Raw genomic sequence first — 19,663 nt, forward strand, 5'->3', positions numbered from 1 at the left:
CTCCACAGCAAATGACAGAGCTGGAGTCAAACTCAGGTCTACCTAACTCTAAACTCCATGCTCTTGAAATCATACTAAACGTCCCTTAGACGTCCCTCCAGTCAGGTTGCCACAATAATTTTAGGCGGATGGGTCTTTCAGTGAGGCAGGACCATCACACTCAACCCACTTGCTGGAAATTCACATTGCTAATCACTACTGAAACTCAAAGAAAGTCCACTGGGGACAATGTCTCCGTCCTGAATGTCCTTATTTATGTGGTTTTTTTTCCCCCCTATATGAAGAATTCATTAATTATCAGAAACTTTAGTAGGTGTTTCCAAAATTATTCCTCTAAAGGAAGACAGGAGCAATTATCAAGAAAATAAGTGAAATTAACGTAGACATCAAAAGATTTAGAGAACATGTAAGTCTGAAAGAAAAGGAAGAGAGACAATTTATTTAAAACAAATTATGATGGCGATGGAAGAACAGTATGTAAGACAGACCTATGGAGCAGTAATTCTAAAATGGCAGATTCTAGATTGAACAGCTTTAAAAGGCAGTTGAGAATATCAATCAAATCAACAGATGTCTAAAGAAGGGTAAATAAAACTTATCCAATTGAAGCCAATGAGAAATTCCTTGCAGCATAAACTATTTAAAAAAAACTATAGAAATCTTCAATAACACAAAGCAAAAGATGATGACGAGAAAAACATCACTTGCTTTCTTGGCAAAAACACGATGAATAAGAGGAAAAATCTCAACTTAAAACAAGTTACCTCTGGCTTTCTGAAAAGTATTAGAAAAACTGAAAAAAGTAATAGAAAGATGTACATCTGGATTTATTCACTTCAACAGGTTCTGAACAACAAATTTTATAGACTAAATGCATGTGGGTGTCAGAAGAGATTCATGTCATGAAAATGTGACAGTTTAACAGTAGCAACTAAGAGGAAAAGGACAAAAGCACTGTGTCCTAGTGATTGTAAGTTTCTCTTTCACAAATCAGCAATCATTCGTTTCTCCGTTTTAGCTTTTCCTTTCAGTGAAATTTGAAAACCTATAGTGTAATAAAAACTACAAGAGAAGTCGTGGATATTAATAAAAATTTCATTTAAGGAATGTAATTTAAGAAATAGCAACTGCTCTGACTTTTTATAGGGTTTGGAACATTTAATTATCATTTTAAAAGAGATCTTATTTTTCTTTCACCTCAGAAAATAGAGCCTACTTATAGCACATCCCCTTTCTAAAGACTTTTTTTTTTTTAAACAAAAGTAATCCAGCTGGACAAGGCAACTGATAACTGTTTATTAAAAAACAGAATCCATGTGAAAGCTTTCTCAGACTTGCAAAGTTTCTGAAAATGCAAATTATCACACTATGTTCTACAATTCAATGCGATTTCTTTGAAGTCTAATGTTGTCTCACCATTAAAACCGTAATCATAAGGAAACAGATATGCTACATTAACCTGCAAAGGAATGATGAAATGTCACTTACACGGCTTCTTGGGGCATTTCTGGCATTTATGAAAGCCCCAGGAGGTACCCACGGTTCCACAGCAGTCCTCCTGCTTTGAAAGGCCAGGAAGCGCTTTGCCACACTGCAATGATGAGGTGTGAAATACAAAGGTTAATTGAATGCAGGATGCCCAGCTCCACAGCACTGCTGTGCTTCACAGCCACATTATAAAACAGTTCCCTTGTTATCGACACAGAACAGGGTGGTGGTGGGGCAGGCAGGGAGACCTCTAAAACCTCAGAACAAAACACCTGCACACAATCAATACCATACTCAAGTAAACATGCATATTTCCAAGAGCTCCTTGGCATTTTTAGGGTCTTCAGAAAACCTGTCACTGTTCAGAGCACTTTATAAAACTTAACTTTCCAATGCCATTTTTTCCTTAGTAAGAACCTCAAAACTTAAAAGATAAACATTTTATAGATAACTAATAAGAACCTACTGTATAGTACAGGGAACTCTATTCAATACTCTGTAATGATCTATATGGAAACAGAATCTAAAAAAGAGTGGATATGTGTATATGTATAACTGACTCACTTTGCTGTACAGCAGAAACTAACACAACATTGTAAATCAACTATACTCCGATTAAAAATTAATTTTAAAAAATTTTAAAAATTAATAAAAGATAAACTTTTTAAATTTCAGTTTTAATCGTCTGTTGAAATCTCTGCCATGGTCATTCAGGGAACAGAGCTGTAAGGGTGAGGCATGTACAGAGACCCTGAGAATGTGGCACAGATCCCACCTAAAGAGGTCATTGGTCCTCCTGTAACACCAAGGCCTGGGCAGGGACAGGGTATGATCACGGGCTGAGCCAGATCAGCTCTGGACAAGACAAAGGCTCCAGGCATCCAAGCAGCCTGACCCAGGGAAGTCAGCCAAGCTAGGAAGGTGCTGGCAGGTTTAAGTCAGACCAGCAGGCAGAAAAGCCAGGCGTAGAGGCCACCTGAGCAACACGAGTTGACAGATGTGAAGATCCATCTCATCTTTTGGTCAACCAAGGTCAGAAGAGGCTGAGAGGCAGGATCCTAAAGTGAGACCAACTCAGTGGGGTTGGGAAGGCTCTAGGACAACAGATGCTGCTCTGTGTACGGATTTGGAGGCCAGCTGTGCAGGAAGGGCCACCTGACTCCTCATCCCTATCGTGCAGGCTAAGCCCACGCCCCAGATCGAAGGGGTCCCTCTGTCTTCCTCTGCCTCAGTCTCTGTAAGATTCTCCAAATGGTCTCCAGAGTCATCTTTCCAAAGACAAGTCTGATCACATCACTCTGATTGAAAACCGTCAGCGACACTCCACTGTCTGAAGACTGCAACCTCCCTAGCATGATACATGGGACCTTCCTGTTCTCACCTTAGACAATCTTTCTCTCTGTCTCCTTCCACCTCTCTACATCCATTCTTCAGGCACACCAAAGGACTCCTTTCTTCTGTACAAACTGTCTTTCCAAAAGCTGTTTCTCCTCTCTGGAACACCATTCCTTCTTTTGCCTGGAGAAACTTTCTTTATCCCTTAATCCCCAGCCCTGCAGAAGGCTCATCACGAAGCCTCCTGTCTCCTCAATTTCAGCAAGTTCCTCCAACCATCCCCTCTACTCCAGGGCACTTTCTACACAATTCCACTGCTTCCACTATGCATTTTAATTAAACACAGATGTATCTTATTTATATCCCAATACACAGTACCCATTGCAAATAAATGCTCAATAACTGTGGAAGAAAGGAGCAAACAACCTGAGGAACTAGGAAACAAACAAACTAGTTGCCATCTATTCAAGCAAGCAGTGGTTCTGGGAAAAACCATGGAAATTAGCAAACTCGCCCAGGCTAGCAAGCAGAACTCAGGGACAAAAAGCTGGGGCAGGTGGTGACTTGAAGAAGGGCAGCAGTGAGTAGACACCAGTCACCTGGCAGGCCTCCAGGGACAGCACTGCTTTCCCACCAGGTCCACCCATGCAGCATTCCCAATGAGGCTCTAAGTAACTACATGTCCCAATTGTAAAACAAAACCAGAGAAGGCTCAGCTCAGCTAATGAAGTTTTTGTTACATCATAGCTTTGAATTCCTTAGGTTTTTGTGGTTTTTAATGATTTCAACAGGATGTTGTATGCTCTCCAAAAATAGCGTATGATAAGCAGGAGGAGGGGAGGGGGGAAAGGGGGAGAAGGGAGTGTGAACACTTGTCCAAAATGGAGAACCTGAGGGAAGAAGAGCACATACTGGCTGCATTGAGGTAGTTCCCAGACTCCTTTAGCTTAATCACAGAAGACTTAAATCTGAAATATGAAGCACAGAAGAAAGAACAGTGCTCCAGGCATAAGACTGGAAACAAAATGATTATGTTAAGAACACAAAGGTCTCTACTGTTGCAGTCTACTGCCAAAGTTTGCTTATGGTTTATTTCCAGTTTTATCAGTCAGATTTACATAAGACACCAGTGCACATCACATGTAGTCCATTCTTGTCACAGACTCTCTAGGTTCTTCCCTTCATCAAGCAAAACTCTCAACACTTGCTGATTTTATATGCTCTAAATTTTAGTAGCAGTTAAAATCCAATTTTCACCTTGGATTCCTAGAATGTTTTATTTGGGAGGGCAAAAATAAATCATTTTTCCTGACCAGGTCTCAAAAAAGGTACAAGGTTTTCATTACAGGATTCAGGCTGCTTTATCCCATGGCTTTGTTTTGCAGGTCCACCACCAAGAGCAACACAAGCCATCCAAACCGATTAAATAAATGGCAGCGTAGGTGGTACCATGACACTGTGTGTTCTTCTCAAAACTGGGCCTGCACAGTATGAGGACAGACTGCAAGCGATAAAACCAGGCTTGTAACGAGGCACAAGGTTTCATGTACGCCCCTTTAGTTATTTAATGATGCAGAGACTTCAACGTGTAGCTATAAACTCCACCTGAGACATCTTTGTGGCCAGATGCGGTCTCTCACACAAGAGACTACTCAGCACCACTACATCTTACCTGGATGTAGGAAGCATCTAGAGTAAAAGAAGGTAGAGGAAGAATCTCCCCTCCACACCAGAAGGCCACATTGGAGACAACCACATTGACAAGGATGTTAGAATTCAGGATGACCTTCTCTCAGAAGGGAAGATTCTACTTCTTGATGAGACATTATCACATGGACACAGGCTGACTCTACTGAACCACATTTTTATTCCCAGATTAAACTGATTTTTACAACTTAAAAATACAAATGAGAGACGGCAGACAGCAGAAGAACTACAATCCTACAGCCTTTGAAAAAAAACCACATTCACAGAAAGAGAGACAAGATGAAAAGGCAGAGGGTTATGTACCAGATGAAGGAACAAGATAAAACCCCAGAAAAACAATGAAATGAAGTGGAGATAGGCAACCTTCCAGAAAAGGAATTCAGAATAATTATAGTGAAGATGATCCAGGACCTCAGAAAAAGAATGGAGGCAAAGATTGAGAAGATGCAAGAAATGTTTAACAAAGACCTAGAAGAATTAAAGAACAAACAAACAGAGATGAACAATACAATAACTGAAATGAAAACTACACTAGAAGGAATCAATAGCAGAAGAACTGAGGCAGAAGAACGGGTAAGCGACCTGGAAGACAGAATGGTGGAATTCACTGCTGTAGAACAGAAAAAAGAAAAAAGAATGAAAAGAAATGAAGACAGCCGAAGAGACCTCTGGGACAACATTAAACGCAACAACATTCGCATTATAGGGGTCCCAGAAGGAGAAGAGAGAGAGAAAGGACCAGAGAAAATATTGGCAGAGATTATAGTGGAAAACTTCCCTAACATGGGAAAGGAAATAGCCACCCAAGTCCGGGAAGTGCAGCGAGTCCCATACGGGATAAACCCAAGGAGAAACACACTGAGACACACAGTAATCAAATTGGCAAAAATTAAAGACAAAGAAAAATTATTGAAACCAGCAAGGGAAAAATGGCAAATAACATACAGGGAACTCCCATAAGGTTAACAACTGATTTCTCTGCAGAAACTCTAAAAACCAGAAGGGAGTGGCATGATAATCTTAAAGTGATGAAAGGGAAGTACCTACACCCAAGATTACTCTACCCAGCAAGGATCTCATTCAGATTCAATGGAGATATCAAAAGCTTTACAGACAAGCAAAAGCTAAGAGAATTCAGCACCACCAAACCAGCTCTACAACAAATGCTAAAGGAACTTCTCTAAGTGAGAAACACAAGAGAAGAAAAGGACCTAAAAAAACAAAACCAAAACAATTAAGAAAATAGTCATAGGAACATACATATTGATAATTACCTTAAACGTGAATGGATTAAATGCTCCAACCAAAAGACACAGGCTCATTGAATGGATATGAAAATAAGACCTATATATATGCTGTCTACAAGAGACCCACACTTCAGACCTAGGGACACATTCAGACTGAAAGTGAGGGGATGGAAAAAGATATTCCATGCAAATGGAAATCAAAAGAAAGCTGGAGCAGCAATACTCATATCAGATAAAATAGACTTTAAAATAAAGAATGTTACAAGAGACAAGGAAGGACACTATGTAATGATCAAGGGATCAATCCAAGAACAAGATATAACAATTATAAATATATATGCCCCCAACATAGGAGCACCTCAATACATAAGGCAACTGCTAACAGCTGTAAAAGGGGAAATCAACAGTAACACAATAATAGTGGGGGACTTTAACACCTCACTTACACCAATGGACAGATCATCCAAAATGAAAATAAATAAGGAAAGAGAAGCTTTAAATGACACAACAGACCACATAGATTTAACTGATATTTATAGGACATTCCATCCAAAAACAGCAGTTTACACTTTCTTCTCAAGTGTACCTGGAACATTCTCCAGGATAGATCACATATGGGGTCACAAATCAAGCCTCAGTAAATTGAAGAAAATTGAAATCATATCAAGCATCTTTTCTGACCACAACGCTATGATATTTGAAATCAATTACAAGGAAAAAAAAGTGAAAAACACAAACACATGGAGGTTAAACAATACGTTACTAAATAACCAAGAGATCACTAAAGAAATCAAAGAGGAAATCAGAAAATACCTAGAGACAAATAACAATGAAAACACGACGATCCAAAACCTATGGGATGCAGCAAAAGCAGTTCTAAGAGGGAAGTTTACAGCAATACAAGCCTACCTCAAGAAACAAGAAAAGTCTCAGATAAACAGTCTAACCTTACACCTAAAGGGACTAGAGAAAGAAGAACAAACAAAACCCAAAGTTAGTAGAAGGAAGGAAATCATAAAGATCAGAGCAGAAATAAATGAAATAGAGACAAAGAAAACAAAGATCAATAAAACTGATTAAAGCTGGTTCTTTGAGAAGATAAACAAAATTGATAAACCATTAGCCAGACTCATCAAGAAAAAGAGGGAGAGGACTCAAATCTATAAAATTAGAAATGAAAAAGGAGAAGTTACAACAGACACCGCAGAAATACAAAGCATCCTAAGAGACTACTACCAGCAACTCTATGCAAATAAAATGGACAACCTGGAAGAAATGGACAAATTCTTAGAAAGGTATAGCCTTCCAAGACTGAACCAGGAAGAAATAGAAAATATGAACAGTCCAATCACAAGTAATGAAATTGAAACTGTGATTAAAAATCTTCCAGCAAACAAAAGTCCAGGACCAGATGGCTTCATAAGTGGATTCTATCAAACATTTAGAGAAGAGCTAACACCTATCCTTCTCAAACTCTTCCAAAAAATTGCAGAGGAAGGAACACTACCAAACTCATTCTATGAGGCCACCATCACCCTGATACCAAAACCAGACAAAGATACTACAAAAAAAGAGAATTACAGACCAATATCACTGATGAATATAGATGCAAAAATCCTCAACAAAATATGAGCAAACAGAATCCAACAACACATTAAAAGGATCGTACACCATGATCAAGTGGGATTTATCCCAGGGATGCAAGGATTCTTCAATACACGCAAGTAAATCAATGTAATACACCATATTAACAAATTGTAGAATTAAAACCATATGATCATCTCAACAGATGCAGAAGAAGCTTTTGACAAAATTCAACACCCATATATGATAAAAGCTCTCCAGAAAGTGGGCATAGAGGGAACCTACCTCAACATAATAAAGGCCATATATGACAAACCCACAGCAAACATCATTCTCAATGATGAAAAACTGAAAGCATTTCCTCTAAGATCAGGAGCAAGACAAGGATGTCTACTCTCACCGCTACAATTCAACATAGTTTTGGAAGTCCTAGCCACAGCAATCAGAGAAGAAAAAGAAATAAAAGGAAGCCAAATCGGAAGAGAAGTACAGCTGTCACTGTTTGCAGATGACATGATACTACACATAGAGAATCCTAAAGACACTACCAGAAAACTCCTAGAGCTAATCAGTGAATTTGATAAAGTAGCACGATATAAAATTAATGCACAGAAATCTCTTGCATTCCTATACACTAATGATAAAAAAATCTGAAAGAGAAATTAAGGAAACACTCCCATTTATCACTGCAACAAAAAGAATAAAATACCTAGGAATAAACCTTCTGAGGGAGACAAAAGACCTGTATGCAAAAAACTATAAGACACTGATGAAAGAAATTAAAGATGATACCAACAGATGGAGAGATATACCATGTTCTTGGATTGGAAGAATCAATATTGTGAAAATGAGTATACTACCCAAAGCAATCTACAGATTCAATGCAATCCCTATAAAATTACCAATGGCATTTTTTACAGATCTAGAACAAAGAACCTTAAAATTTGTATGGAGACACAAAAGACCCTGAATAGCCAAAGCAGTCTTGAGGGAAAAAAACGGAACTGGAGGAATCGGACTCCCTGACTTCGGACTATACTACAAAGCTACAGTAATCAAGACAATATGGTACTGGCACAAAAACAGAAACATAGATCAATGGAACAAGATAGAAAGCCCAGAGGTAAACCCACGCACCTATGGTCAACTAATCTATAACAAAGGAGGCAAGGGTATACAATGGAAAAAAGACAGTCTCTTCAACAAGTGGTGCTGGGAAAACTGGACAGCTACACGTAAAAGAATGAAATTAGAACAATCCCTAACACCATACACAAAAATAAACTCAAAATGGATTAGAGACCTAAATGTAAAACCGGACGCTATAAAACTCCTAGAGGAAAACATAGTAAGAACACTCTTTGACATAAATCACAGCAAGATCTTTTTTGATCCACCTCCTACAGTAATGGAAGTAAAACCAAAAATAAACAAATGGGACCTAATGAAACTTAAAAGCTTTTGCACAGCAAAGGAAACCATAAATAAAACGAAAAGACAACCCTCAGAATTCAAGAAAATATTTGCAGATGAATCAATGGACAAAGGATTAATCTCCAAAATATATAAACAGCTCATGCAGCTCAATATTAAAGAAACAAACAACCCAATCCAAAAATGGGCAGAAGATCTAAACAGACATTTCTCCAAAGAAGACATACAGATGGCCAAGAAGCACATCTTGCTCAACATCACTAATTATTAGAGAAATGCAAATCAAAACTACAATGAGGTATCCTCTCACACTAGTTAGAATGGGCTTCATCAGAAAATCTACAGACAACAAATGCTGGAGAGGGTATGGCAAAAATGGAACCCTCTTGCACTGTTGGTGTGAATATAAACTGATACAGCCACTATGGAGAACAGCATGGAGGTTCCTTAAAAAACTAAAAATAGAATTACCATATGATCCAGCAATCCCACTACTGGGCATATACCCAGAGAAAACCAAAATTCAAAAAGACACATGCACCCCAATGTTCATTGCAGCCCTATTTACAACAGCCAGGTCACGGAAGCAACCTAAATGCACGTCGACAGATGAATGGATAAAGAAGGTGTGGCACATATATACAATGGAATATTACTCAGCCATAAAAAGGAAAGAAATTGGGTCGTTTGTAGAGACGTGGATGCATCTAGAGACTGTCATACAGAGTGAAGTAAGTCTGAAAGAGAAAAACAAATATCGTATATTAACGCATATATGTGGAACCTAGAAAAATGGTACAGATGAACGGGTTTGCAGGGCAGAAATTGAGACACAGATGTAGAGCACAAACGTATGGACATCAAGGGGGGAAAGCAGTGGGTGGGTGGGGGTGGTGGTGTGATGAATTGGGAGATTGGGATTGACATGTATACACTGATGTGTATAAAATTGATGACTGGGCTTCCCTGGTGGCGCAGTGGTTGAGAGTCCGCCTGCCGATGCAGGGGACACGGGTTTGTGTCCCGGTCTGGGAAGATCCCACATGCCGTGGAGTGGCTAGGCCCGTGAGCCATGGCCGCTGAGCCTGCATGTCCGGAGCCTGTGCTCTGCAACGGGAGAGGCCACAACAGTGAGAGGCCCGTGTACCGCAAAAAAATAAAAAAAAAAATTAAATTGATGACTAATAAAAACCTGCTGTATAATAAAATTCAAAAATTTAAACAACAAAAGAAACAAACAAAAAACTACAAACGAATTTCTCCTATGTGAATCACTCACCACATTTTCAGAGAAAGCCTGTCTCTCATTTCAAGGCATATGTTATTAGAAATAGAGGAGAAATGTGCTAACTTTATACCCAATATTTAGCTATTTCAAGTCAGAAAGAAAAATCTATCCTGTCCATCAATCAATGTGATAAAGCTCCTCAAAAAGTTCCCACAACCTCTGGCTGCAGATAGGGGACACTCTAACCCCAAATGTCCCTTCTAGGATTTAGCAAATGTATGACCCACCTAGAGGTGTCCAAACAGAACAAGGAAGGTTCTGGCAACCAGGTCCTGTGAGTATCAGCTGAAGAAAGTAGAGATAATAAGACAGATGGCAGAGTTCAGATATGTTAAACAAACTTGTTGTTTGAAGTTAGCTGCATGGTGAAGGTATTAGCAAGACTAAAGGCTGCAAATCACAAGAAGAAAGGATTCAACTCATTAAGCAGGAGACCTTTTCAACAGTTAATAATCCTCAACAGTGGAAGAGGTCAACATCTTCTCTGGGAATGGAGGCTGGAGGACCATCTCTCAGGAATGCTCAGGGTATGAAGTAGATGACTCTTAGGGTTTCTGCCAGGTCTAGGGTTCCATGCTCAATATACACTGACAGGTTGCATTACTTGATTTAGGAAATGCAAATTACTACACACTAGAGAAACCCCAAGTACTGCTGTTGCTCTCACGTCTCTACAGGACTGTGTCTGGGCAGATGCATTCCTACCCATCTCCTGTGTCTCACACCTTGTCCCTCAAATCAACATCACCAGAGATGCTCACCCCAGCCTGAGAGGTGAGGACTTACGCAAACTAGATAGAAAAGGGAAAAACAAATAGAGCTATTCCCAGCCCTAATCACCATATTCTTAGAAGATTGGGTGCATGAAAATAACTCGACCTTTCCTATCTGCATACCTGTATTAGCACTATATATCAGAAGGTAAGACTATTTAAAAATCATTACAATTACTCCATGAATGTTCATGGTTTGACTTTTACAACAAAAAATTATTGCAAGCAATGGTGTAAAAGCCTTTGTTAAACATTGTAAAGAATTAACAGACTGCAAAATACTGTACTCTTCTAAATTTTGACCTGATTGAGAACACTTATCTGCAGACTTATCTGCAAAACTTACCTTGCAAATCCTAAGTTTTAAAACACCATACCACTTTCCTGATACTCAAAATAAAGCTGTGATGACAACTGGTTTTAGATCTCCCTATAAATATATGAGCTGGAATGATAAGTTTTCAACTTATCATGGCTTATATTTTTTGTCAATTAAAAACTCACCACTGGAGTTTCTTCAGAGATGAACAATCGCTTGAAGAGACTGTGATAAACATTGGAGTGTGGTTTCAAGAGATTTAATTTTCATACCTTAAGATTACTAGTACCTATAATAATATCCTCATTTCAAGAATGTTTGCTACACTGGGCCAGTGGATCTTCTCCAAGGATGATTCAGCCTTGGGGAAAAGGAAGGAGTACCGGATTGGAATCATTACAGCTGGATCTAAACCCCAGCTCTCTCTGATGAGATGTTCCACAGATTATCCAGCCTCTCCTGACCAGTCCTGAGACAATGGGACAGTAATTCCAACTTCAAAGGATTGTGGTGAGATTAAATGATGCATGTCCAAGCATGGCTGACCTTACCCCATCAGCCCCTGTGCAGGGACTAAAAGAAGGTGATCTTTTGGGGTGTGTTCTGCACCAGGACATAGTGTTTGGTAAGCAGAGCATGGGCTGTATCTGCACCGTCCTCCTCAGTTTATATCTTGTGTGGGTGCAACCTATCAAGTGGTACAGTGCTGGCCAATTTGTTAGGCTCTCAGGATACATTTCTTAAAAGGGTTCAGAAATTTCAGTAGTAGAAGGGTCACTTCATGAAGATGGTCACCATGTCAAGGACCCACTACTTAAGACATTTAAAAATGTTAATACTGAAATACTCTTTACAAATTATCCTTATCACGTGTATGTAGCTCACTTTATTTTGTTATCAGGAACCATTATACATTGAAGTATAAAATACTTTGAGCTTGAATAAAGAACAGTTTCTCAAAGAGGTTAAGGCGCTAGAACCAAAGAAACAAATAAACAGAACCTAAAATGTTAAAGGAATACAGATTTTTTAAATGCTCCTAGAGATTGCACCAAAGTAAAACATGAAAGAAGAGAGGCTGATGCATTGCAACTCTTTCCTGCAAGAGTATGCAGAGCTGTGTTTAGGCAAGAACTGAAACAAGGCAGTGACTCAACGGCTGGACTGGGGAGAGAGATTCCAAAGGGATGGAGCAGCTTTAACTAAGCCCAATACCTAATACAACTGGAAGGGACCCCAGGGCGGGGGTGGGGAAAGGACAGAGGAAGGCAGGCCAAATGCAAAGGAACAGCAAGCTGGTGGGGAAAGTCAGAGAATGAGGTGGAGCTAAGCCTTGGAGAATTCTCCCAATTTGGGAGTCAATCTGTAGTTGGATATCAAAATTAATCAGGAGACAGGGAAAAGGAAAGGTCACCGTTCCTTTTCCCAAAAGTTTTGGATTGCTTCCAGTGAGATATTTGACATCTTGGAAGCAGTGTGGCAAACACGGAAATACTGATAAGGAGGAGGAAGAAGAGGAAGAAAAGAGTATGTTTTTATAAAAGTATAGTATTCTACCTCTGGTACTTCCCTTCAAAAGTAAGTAAGAATTATCGGGACAGAGTACATCATTCATGGGGGGAAAAAGGGAAGAAATTATATTTAAGGTCAACATGATCAGTAATAGAGGACCAAAATATAAAACTGGTTAATTATTAAAGGCCCGTTAGCTATACTTCTCCTCACATGACTAGCAGAAGGGGGCTTTAAGTTCACCACAAATGATCTCTTTCCCAACAAATGCTGTCCCAGTAAGAGAGGTCCCGACACAAAACAAACTTCCAGGCATCTCCATGTTTGGCAGAATTAGTGCTTTATGACTGTGAAATTGACCTTCCCACACAATTCTATCCCCTGTGGGCCCAGTGAAAAGCAGTGTAAAGATGACCTACAACTGAATAAATGACAAGAGCATAGTCTTTGAAGTTGGACCAACGTGGGTCCAAATCCTCACTTTACCCATCATCACCTACATGGCCATGGGCAAAACTCTCCACCTCTCTCTGCCTATTTTTTTTCTATAAAATGGAACTAAAAATGTCCATTTTCACACAGAGCTCTCAAAACTTAGACAATACATAGAGGCAGGTTCTACGTGAGACAGCCACATGTCCAGACATGCATGGCTCACAGTCAATATTAGACCCCTTCCTCTGGGTCCCTCATTTAAAAATCTGGGCTTATTTAACAAATGACCAAGTAATCTAACAGTTACACAATATAATACAGTGTCCCAGATTCAACTTACAGAGAAAAGATGTATTAAAAAAAAAAAAGTTAGCTCTAGATATTTAAGAAGAAACACGATATTCTTAAGATTTTGCTAAAAATGTTCAGGTTTTCACAAAAGTGCTCTGACCAGTAGAAAGTGGCCAGGGAGTAAATGCTGTGGAGAGTTTGTGATTATCTGGATTTCATTTTTATTCTACTCAATAAGGACAACATGTTATCACAATAAGTCAACCAGTTAATATCAATGTTCAAGCAGCAGATGATTTCACTTTGGGGACATCAAGATCCTTCTTGTCATATGCCATGTCTTGGTGCCAGAGGACCAAGACCATGAAGCCAAAATAGTGAAGTCTACTCTGCATCTACTCCCAAGCATACATGGTGCAATCACAAGACACTGCAGAACATGGAACTCCCTAAAACATGTCCCAGAGAATGTATCTGTTCTTTCATGCTCAGCTAGTATTATGGACTGAATCTTGGTGTGCCTCTCCATGCAAATTCACATCTAACCCCTAACAGGATGATATTAGGAGGTAAGGCCTTTGTGAGGTAATTAGGTTTAGATGAGGTCATGAGGGTGGGGCCCTTGTGATAGGATTAGTGCCCTTATAAGGAGAGGAGGACAGACCAGAGCCCTTTCTCTCTCTGCTATCTGAAGACAGTGACAAGGTGGCCATCTACAAACCAGGAAGAAAGCCCATCCAGGAACTGAATCTCTCAACATCTTGATCTTAGACTTCCAATCTCCAGAACTATGAGAATAAATTTGGGTTGTTTTAGCCACCCAGTCTATAGTATTTTTTATGGCAGCCCAAGCTGACTTATACAGACAGCAATGGTTTCTTGTGAATCCTCCACACCAAGGAGAAAAGACCTAAGAGCCTGGATGGAACAGTAGAAACAATATTGGAGTAGGAAGCAGAAAGCCTCAGTCTTGGCCCTTATCAACCATAAACTCAAAACAAGACATGAAGCAAATTTATTTCTCTCTGGACTTTAGCTTCCTCATCAATCAAATTTTAAGGATAGACTAATTGCAAATATTCGTTGATGTGCCTAGATTCTATGATTTTATGAAGACTCTAGTGCAGGGGTGAGGGTAACCTGTGAAGTTCCATGTTCCTTATATGTTCCCTGCCTGCCAGGTTGATACACTAGATTCCCTGCTGCCACATGCTTCCTAGTCCTAACATCACACCATGACCTGGACCAACTTGATCAGTGATAACCAGAATGGGCCTCCTCTTCTGGACCCTGCTTCATACCCTCTCCCTTTCCTGCTAGTCAGTACTCACAAAAAAAAAGGCAGCTCTTTCTAAAAACAGTCATGGCTTTTAAATGGCTCCTTTCTAAATTATAAGAATTATAATGAATAGATGATTACCAATAGGCAAAATATCAGAAATTATTCAAGACAGTCATGGAGATACAGATTTTCCATGCCTTGAGCGATGACTCATTTTAAAGTCACATTATGGTTGATCAACCCACTCTGCACAGGTGTCCCATAAATTATTCCAAGTGTGCAACTGCTATGCTCACCTCTACCCCCACCCAGAAGCACCTTATTCCAATGTTCTGGCACAAAGCCTTGAGGTATTCTGGCAAACAGAAGCTACACCCTCAGTTCTATGAATCTGGTTGAGGAATGTAAATCCCATTTTTTGAAAATCTGGGATTTCTCATAAAAACCAGAATGAGGACCCTCATGGGGAAAGTTCTCCCTGTATGTAATGTAACAATTAATCCAAACTTCTGTCACAGGGCCTCTTTGTTTCTATTAATCTTTTCGCTGTGATATAAACCCATCTCCACTTTGGCAAAATGACTTCTGCCCATCTTCCGAGCAAAACAGTCCTCCTCCAGCCTGGACCAACTATGGCTCCAAATCAAACTAGAAAACCTCATGAGAACTCTTCAGAGTCCATGGACCAGAACATTAAATATGTTCATGTCTATGTGCCAGTGAGAAAAAGGGTCCAAATCTCTGAACCCTATCACTAACGCAACTATAGCAACATATTTGATCAACTTGTTCTAAAGGCCTGTTGTCATAAAGGAGAATATTGTACGATGGAGCACTGGCAGGGTAACAGGCATTGTCTCATAAGAAGAAGAGGAAAACGCTTAAATACTTCCAGATTTTCTAAAAGAACTTGTAAAAAATTTGCTTTGGCTTGAGCAGAACATTCTTTACAGGCAAGATTTTTTTTGTTGTTTTTGTTTTGTTTTTTTTTAAAGTCCACCCAGCTTTCTTTTATTAGAGTAATTAAAACAATGTTAGGCATGTGGTGTATCTGATACAACCATAATCCTCTGATATTTCAGGGTATTGATTTTACAAAGTATCTACTGTGACTAGGGCATTAACTGTTGGAAATGTATCCACATTGATTTCTGACAGTGTATTTGTTTAAAGCCTGCTGAAGCCAAACCATGGGCTTCAAGGAATTCCAGACAACTACTTTGGTTTTATGAAACAGTATTTTTAAAGTTACACTAAGGCAAAAACGGTTTTAAAGTAACATAAAAGGAGAAAAAATTCTTAAGCATGAAACGTATTATTCTACTTGACATCTTTTCTAAATAAACGATCAAATTTGGGCTGCCTATTTTCTCCACCTCTACAATGATTTGAGTATTTCAACAGTCAAGTCTAACAGGCTATGATGTATGTGTCTTGCTATTCTTAAATTGCAAAAAGAATTATGTTTTTTCATGATTATATCCCAACATCATAATTCCCGCTAGCCTTTCCTTGCAACAAAACACAAATATCATAAATCCTAGTACTAGATGGTACAAACATGAAATTTATCCAAACTTCCATTACCAAGGATATTTCTTTTATAAAGCTGGACTCAAGATGAGGGAGGAAATAAAGACAGGCATGTAGGCATGGCATGGTTATTACTACAGCAATCAGGTCACTCCCAAATGATGAGCATAAGGCCTATTCTCCCCAATGCTTATTTCAGAACTGTATTGAGAGAAATTCTTTCTATGAAGCTTCATTGCTTGTCAGTTTCATTTTTGTTTACATAGAGATACTGAAAGGAACAAAAACCCATTTGGGGCCTCGTAACACTATGTCAGCTGTAACACGTGCCTCACTTGGTTAAGCTTTCAGTTTTTCGGTATCTCATCCAAGTACACAGAACTCAAAACTAATAATTACCTGTGGTTTGGTCACAAGTAGTATAGAAAAACTGAATGCCACAAGCCATATTAATAAGTTTCTTTAATTCCCTGTGAGCAGGGAATCATGTCTGTCTTGACTACTGCTCTGCCACTTGTGGTAGGAACATTTACTGCTCACCAAAAAACCACTTGCTTCCCCACATGTTCTGTTCTGGTCCCTTACTCTGTTAGTCAGCTTGGACTGCCATTACGAAACTCCAGAGACTGGGTGGCTTCAACAACAGACATTTATTTTCTCTCCCAGTTCTGGAGTGTCAAAAACCAAAATCAAGGTGCTAGCATGGCCAGTTCTGGTGAGGACTCTTCCTGGCTTATAAGAGGCTGCCATCTTGCTATGTCCTCACATGACGAAGAGAGGGAGCTCTCTGGTGTCTCTTATTACAAGAACACTAATCCTATCATATCAGGGCCCCACCCTTATGACTTTATTTAATCTTAATTACTTCCTTACAGACTATCTCCAATTATAGTCACATTGGGAGTTAAGACTTCTCTTGCTGTCAGAATTGAGAGGTCATGTATTCCATATAGCACAGCAGTAACATGGTGGAGACCACCATCAGCCTGAGTCCCTGAGAGATGTGTAACACAGAGCCCCCTGCTCACCTGTTAGACATATAGTGCATACAAAGTGTAAGCTTTTGTAATGTTTATTACTGCAGCAAAACCTAGCCTACACTGACTAATACTAATATACTTACTGATGACTCACCTGTGCCCAGTACTGAGCTCAGTCTGTAAGTGGCCCTGTCCTCATGCAAAGCACAAGCTTGTGGGGAAGAGAAGAGAGGCACAAAATCATCAACTTTAAGACAACTAAATTCAAAATGGTCTGATTGGATTCTACATGCAGTAAAAGGTCAGGAGGAGAGAGCAATGTGCACTGAAGGACTGAAATGCTTTTTAGAGGAGCCAACACTTGAGTCTCTCAAGTCTGGGTGGATTTGAAAGATCTTTCTAGGTATTGACTGTATTCGAGGTTTGTACAGTTTGCTTTGTCCACAGATCCTGTGCATGTGTGAGTATCAGTGGTGTCTAAGATTGTGGAAAAGAAGAGAGACATCAAAATCATCACAGTCGGAGGACTGCATGACTAAAAGAGGCCTTGGTAAGTCTTCTCAGCCAAACCAGTTATTTGAAAAATAAAGAAACCAAAGGCCAGAGATATGGTGAGTTTGCCAAAATGGAAAAAGAGCTACTATCCTGGAAATACCAACACAAGCTAGTCCCCTTACCTCTCTGAGCCTCAAGTTTCACTTAAGTAAATGGGAGACAAGAATACCTACTTTTCCTTGTTATGAGGTTGTTTTGAAGGTCAGGTAAGGCCATACATGTGAATGTTCTCTATCAACTATTTTATAAAAATACACGGCCGTACTAAGATGCCTGCCCCAAAGCCACAAAGCCATCAGACCATTTTCTCAGCTCCATCAAAGCCTGCACACTCTAAGCCAGTCCTCTCCAAAGTGTCATCTTGAAAGCACTGCTGTCTTTGTTCAAAACATTTAGAACTCCTCTGTCCGGATTTCAGAATTCTCTTCAGGGCTGAAGACATGTTATTTTAAATGCTCTCAATGGTGGTATTCAGATCACAAGAGGCTGAACTGAGCATCAGAAGCTTTCAGATTCATTGAGAATACATTAAATGGGTGAGCTGCAGAAAATCGAAGAATAGTTTTCATGTGCAGCTTGTTAACTGGTTCTGAAACACTTCCTTCAAAACCAGTTTCCAAACAGCACAACAGCAGTATCACTAGAGTAAATGCACAGTCTCAAAGAGAGATCTTGTTGAAACAATATCCAATTTCATATATAAATTCTTTTATATACAAAAGGAGAAAAAATGGAATGAGGATGAGAACAAAAAAACAGTATTTATCATCATTGTGGGGGAAGGTGCAGGGCAGAGTTGGGGAATCCTTTTATTATCTTTCAACAAAGGGTAATGATGTCGCTTTTTTCACTACAACTTTATGGGTCAGGTTCTGAAGAATTGTATTGTTTTGGTTTTGGTTTTTTTAGCAAATCAGATGATCCCACTTCATTTTAGCAAATCTCAATTCCAAGGGGTCATTCAGACAAAGCCAGGAAACAACATCAGATCCTAGAAATACCAGCTGTGACTCTTCAAACATTTTTGTAATGTATAGAGCCTAAACCAGCCATCAGTTCAAGTCATGGGCTCTTAAAACCACTTCCAACATGCTCAGAACTGTCATCTTCAAATGCAATGACCACAAAATCTTGCCACTTTGTCAATATCAGAAGTGACACAACATGCGCCCACTTTGAACTGCCCCAAGATTATTTTCAATGCCTACTCCTCTGAAAAAACAGGAGTCTTATTAATAGGTATATTATTTTAGTGAGCCTTAGCCTTAGGTATAAAATACGGAAATCTGATATTCCATGTCATGATAAAGGCATTTTCACTGCCTTTATCATAAATAAAATGAAAAACATCTGAGCGGACCGAAGAAACATAAACTTGCTTGTCTATTAAACAGGTCAGGGTAAGTGAACACTTGAAGCTGACAGCCTCTTTGGTGCCCAGAAGACATCAGCCTGGGTAAAGACTCGATATTAGGCAGTAGGAAGGGTAATGTCTGGGTCATCACCCATTCAGTTCTAAGAATCTATATTTTGATTATCCTAATGTCTCAGTCCTACATTCTCAATCCAAGTAAAACCAGCGGTTCTTCCCGCCACTGGCAGAAGCCCAGTGACATGGAGACATGTTCTCTTTCATGTGCAGTGTGTTTCCCCTTTGGATCTTATCCCTGTCTTTATTGATCTTTTCAATTCCAAGGAAGAGGGCCCCTGCACAAAGTCCATCTGGCAGAGGCAGTTGGAAAGACCAATCGACACTGCAGAGGTCCAAGACCTATCACTGCGATGCATGTGACACCTTCAGTGACGCCCTCTGCTGTTGACACAGGTAAGGTTTGGCAAGGATGGCCATTTCATAGCTGCTGGGGACAACCAGACTCCCTAACAGTCAGTTAAATATTTC

General features: G+C 39.6%; 1 protein-coding gene across 17 annotated transcripts in view; it reads right to left on the minus strand.

Moving 5' to 3' along the window:
* The window catches only part of LTBP1 (latent transforming growth factor beta binding protein 1), a 432,121-nt gene that overhangs the window by 186,891 nt on the left and 225,567 nt on the right, over window positions 1–19,663 (minus strand). For all 17 annotated transcript variants that reach the window (XM_067007826.1, XM_067007825.1, XM_067007830.1 and 14 more), the window contains one exon: window positions 1,489–1,591. In XM_067007826.1, the coding sequence (XP_066863927.1) occupies window positions 1,489–1,591 (103 nt within the window). The remainder of the gene's footprint in view (window positions 1–1,488; window positions 1,592–19,663) is intronic.

Source organism: Kogia breviceps, chromosome 11, assembly GCF_026419965.1.
Source record: "Kogia breviceps isolate mKogBre1 chromosome 11, mKogBre1 haplotype 1, whole genome shotgun sequence".
In the NCBI taxonomy this organism is placed as follows: Eukaryota; Metazoa; Chordata; class Mammalia; order Artiodactyla; family Physeteridae; genus Kogia; species Kogia breviceps.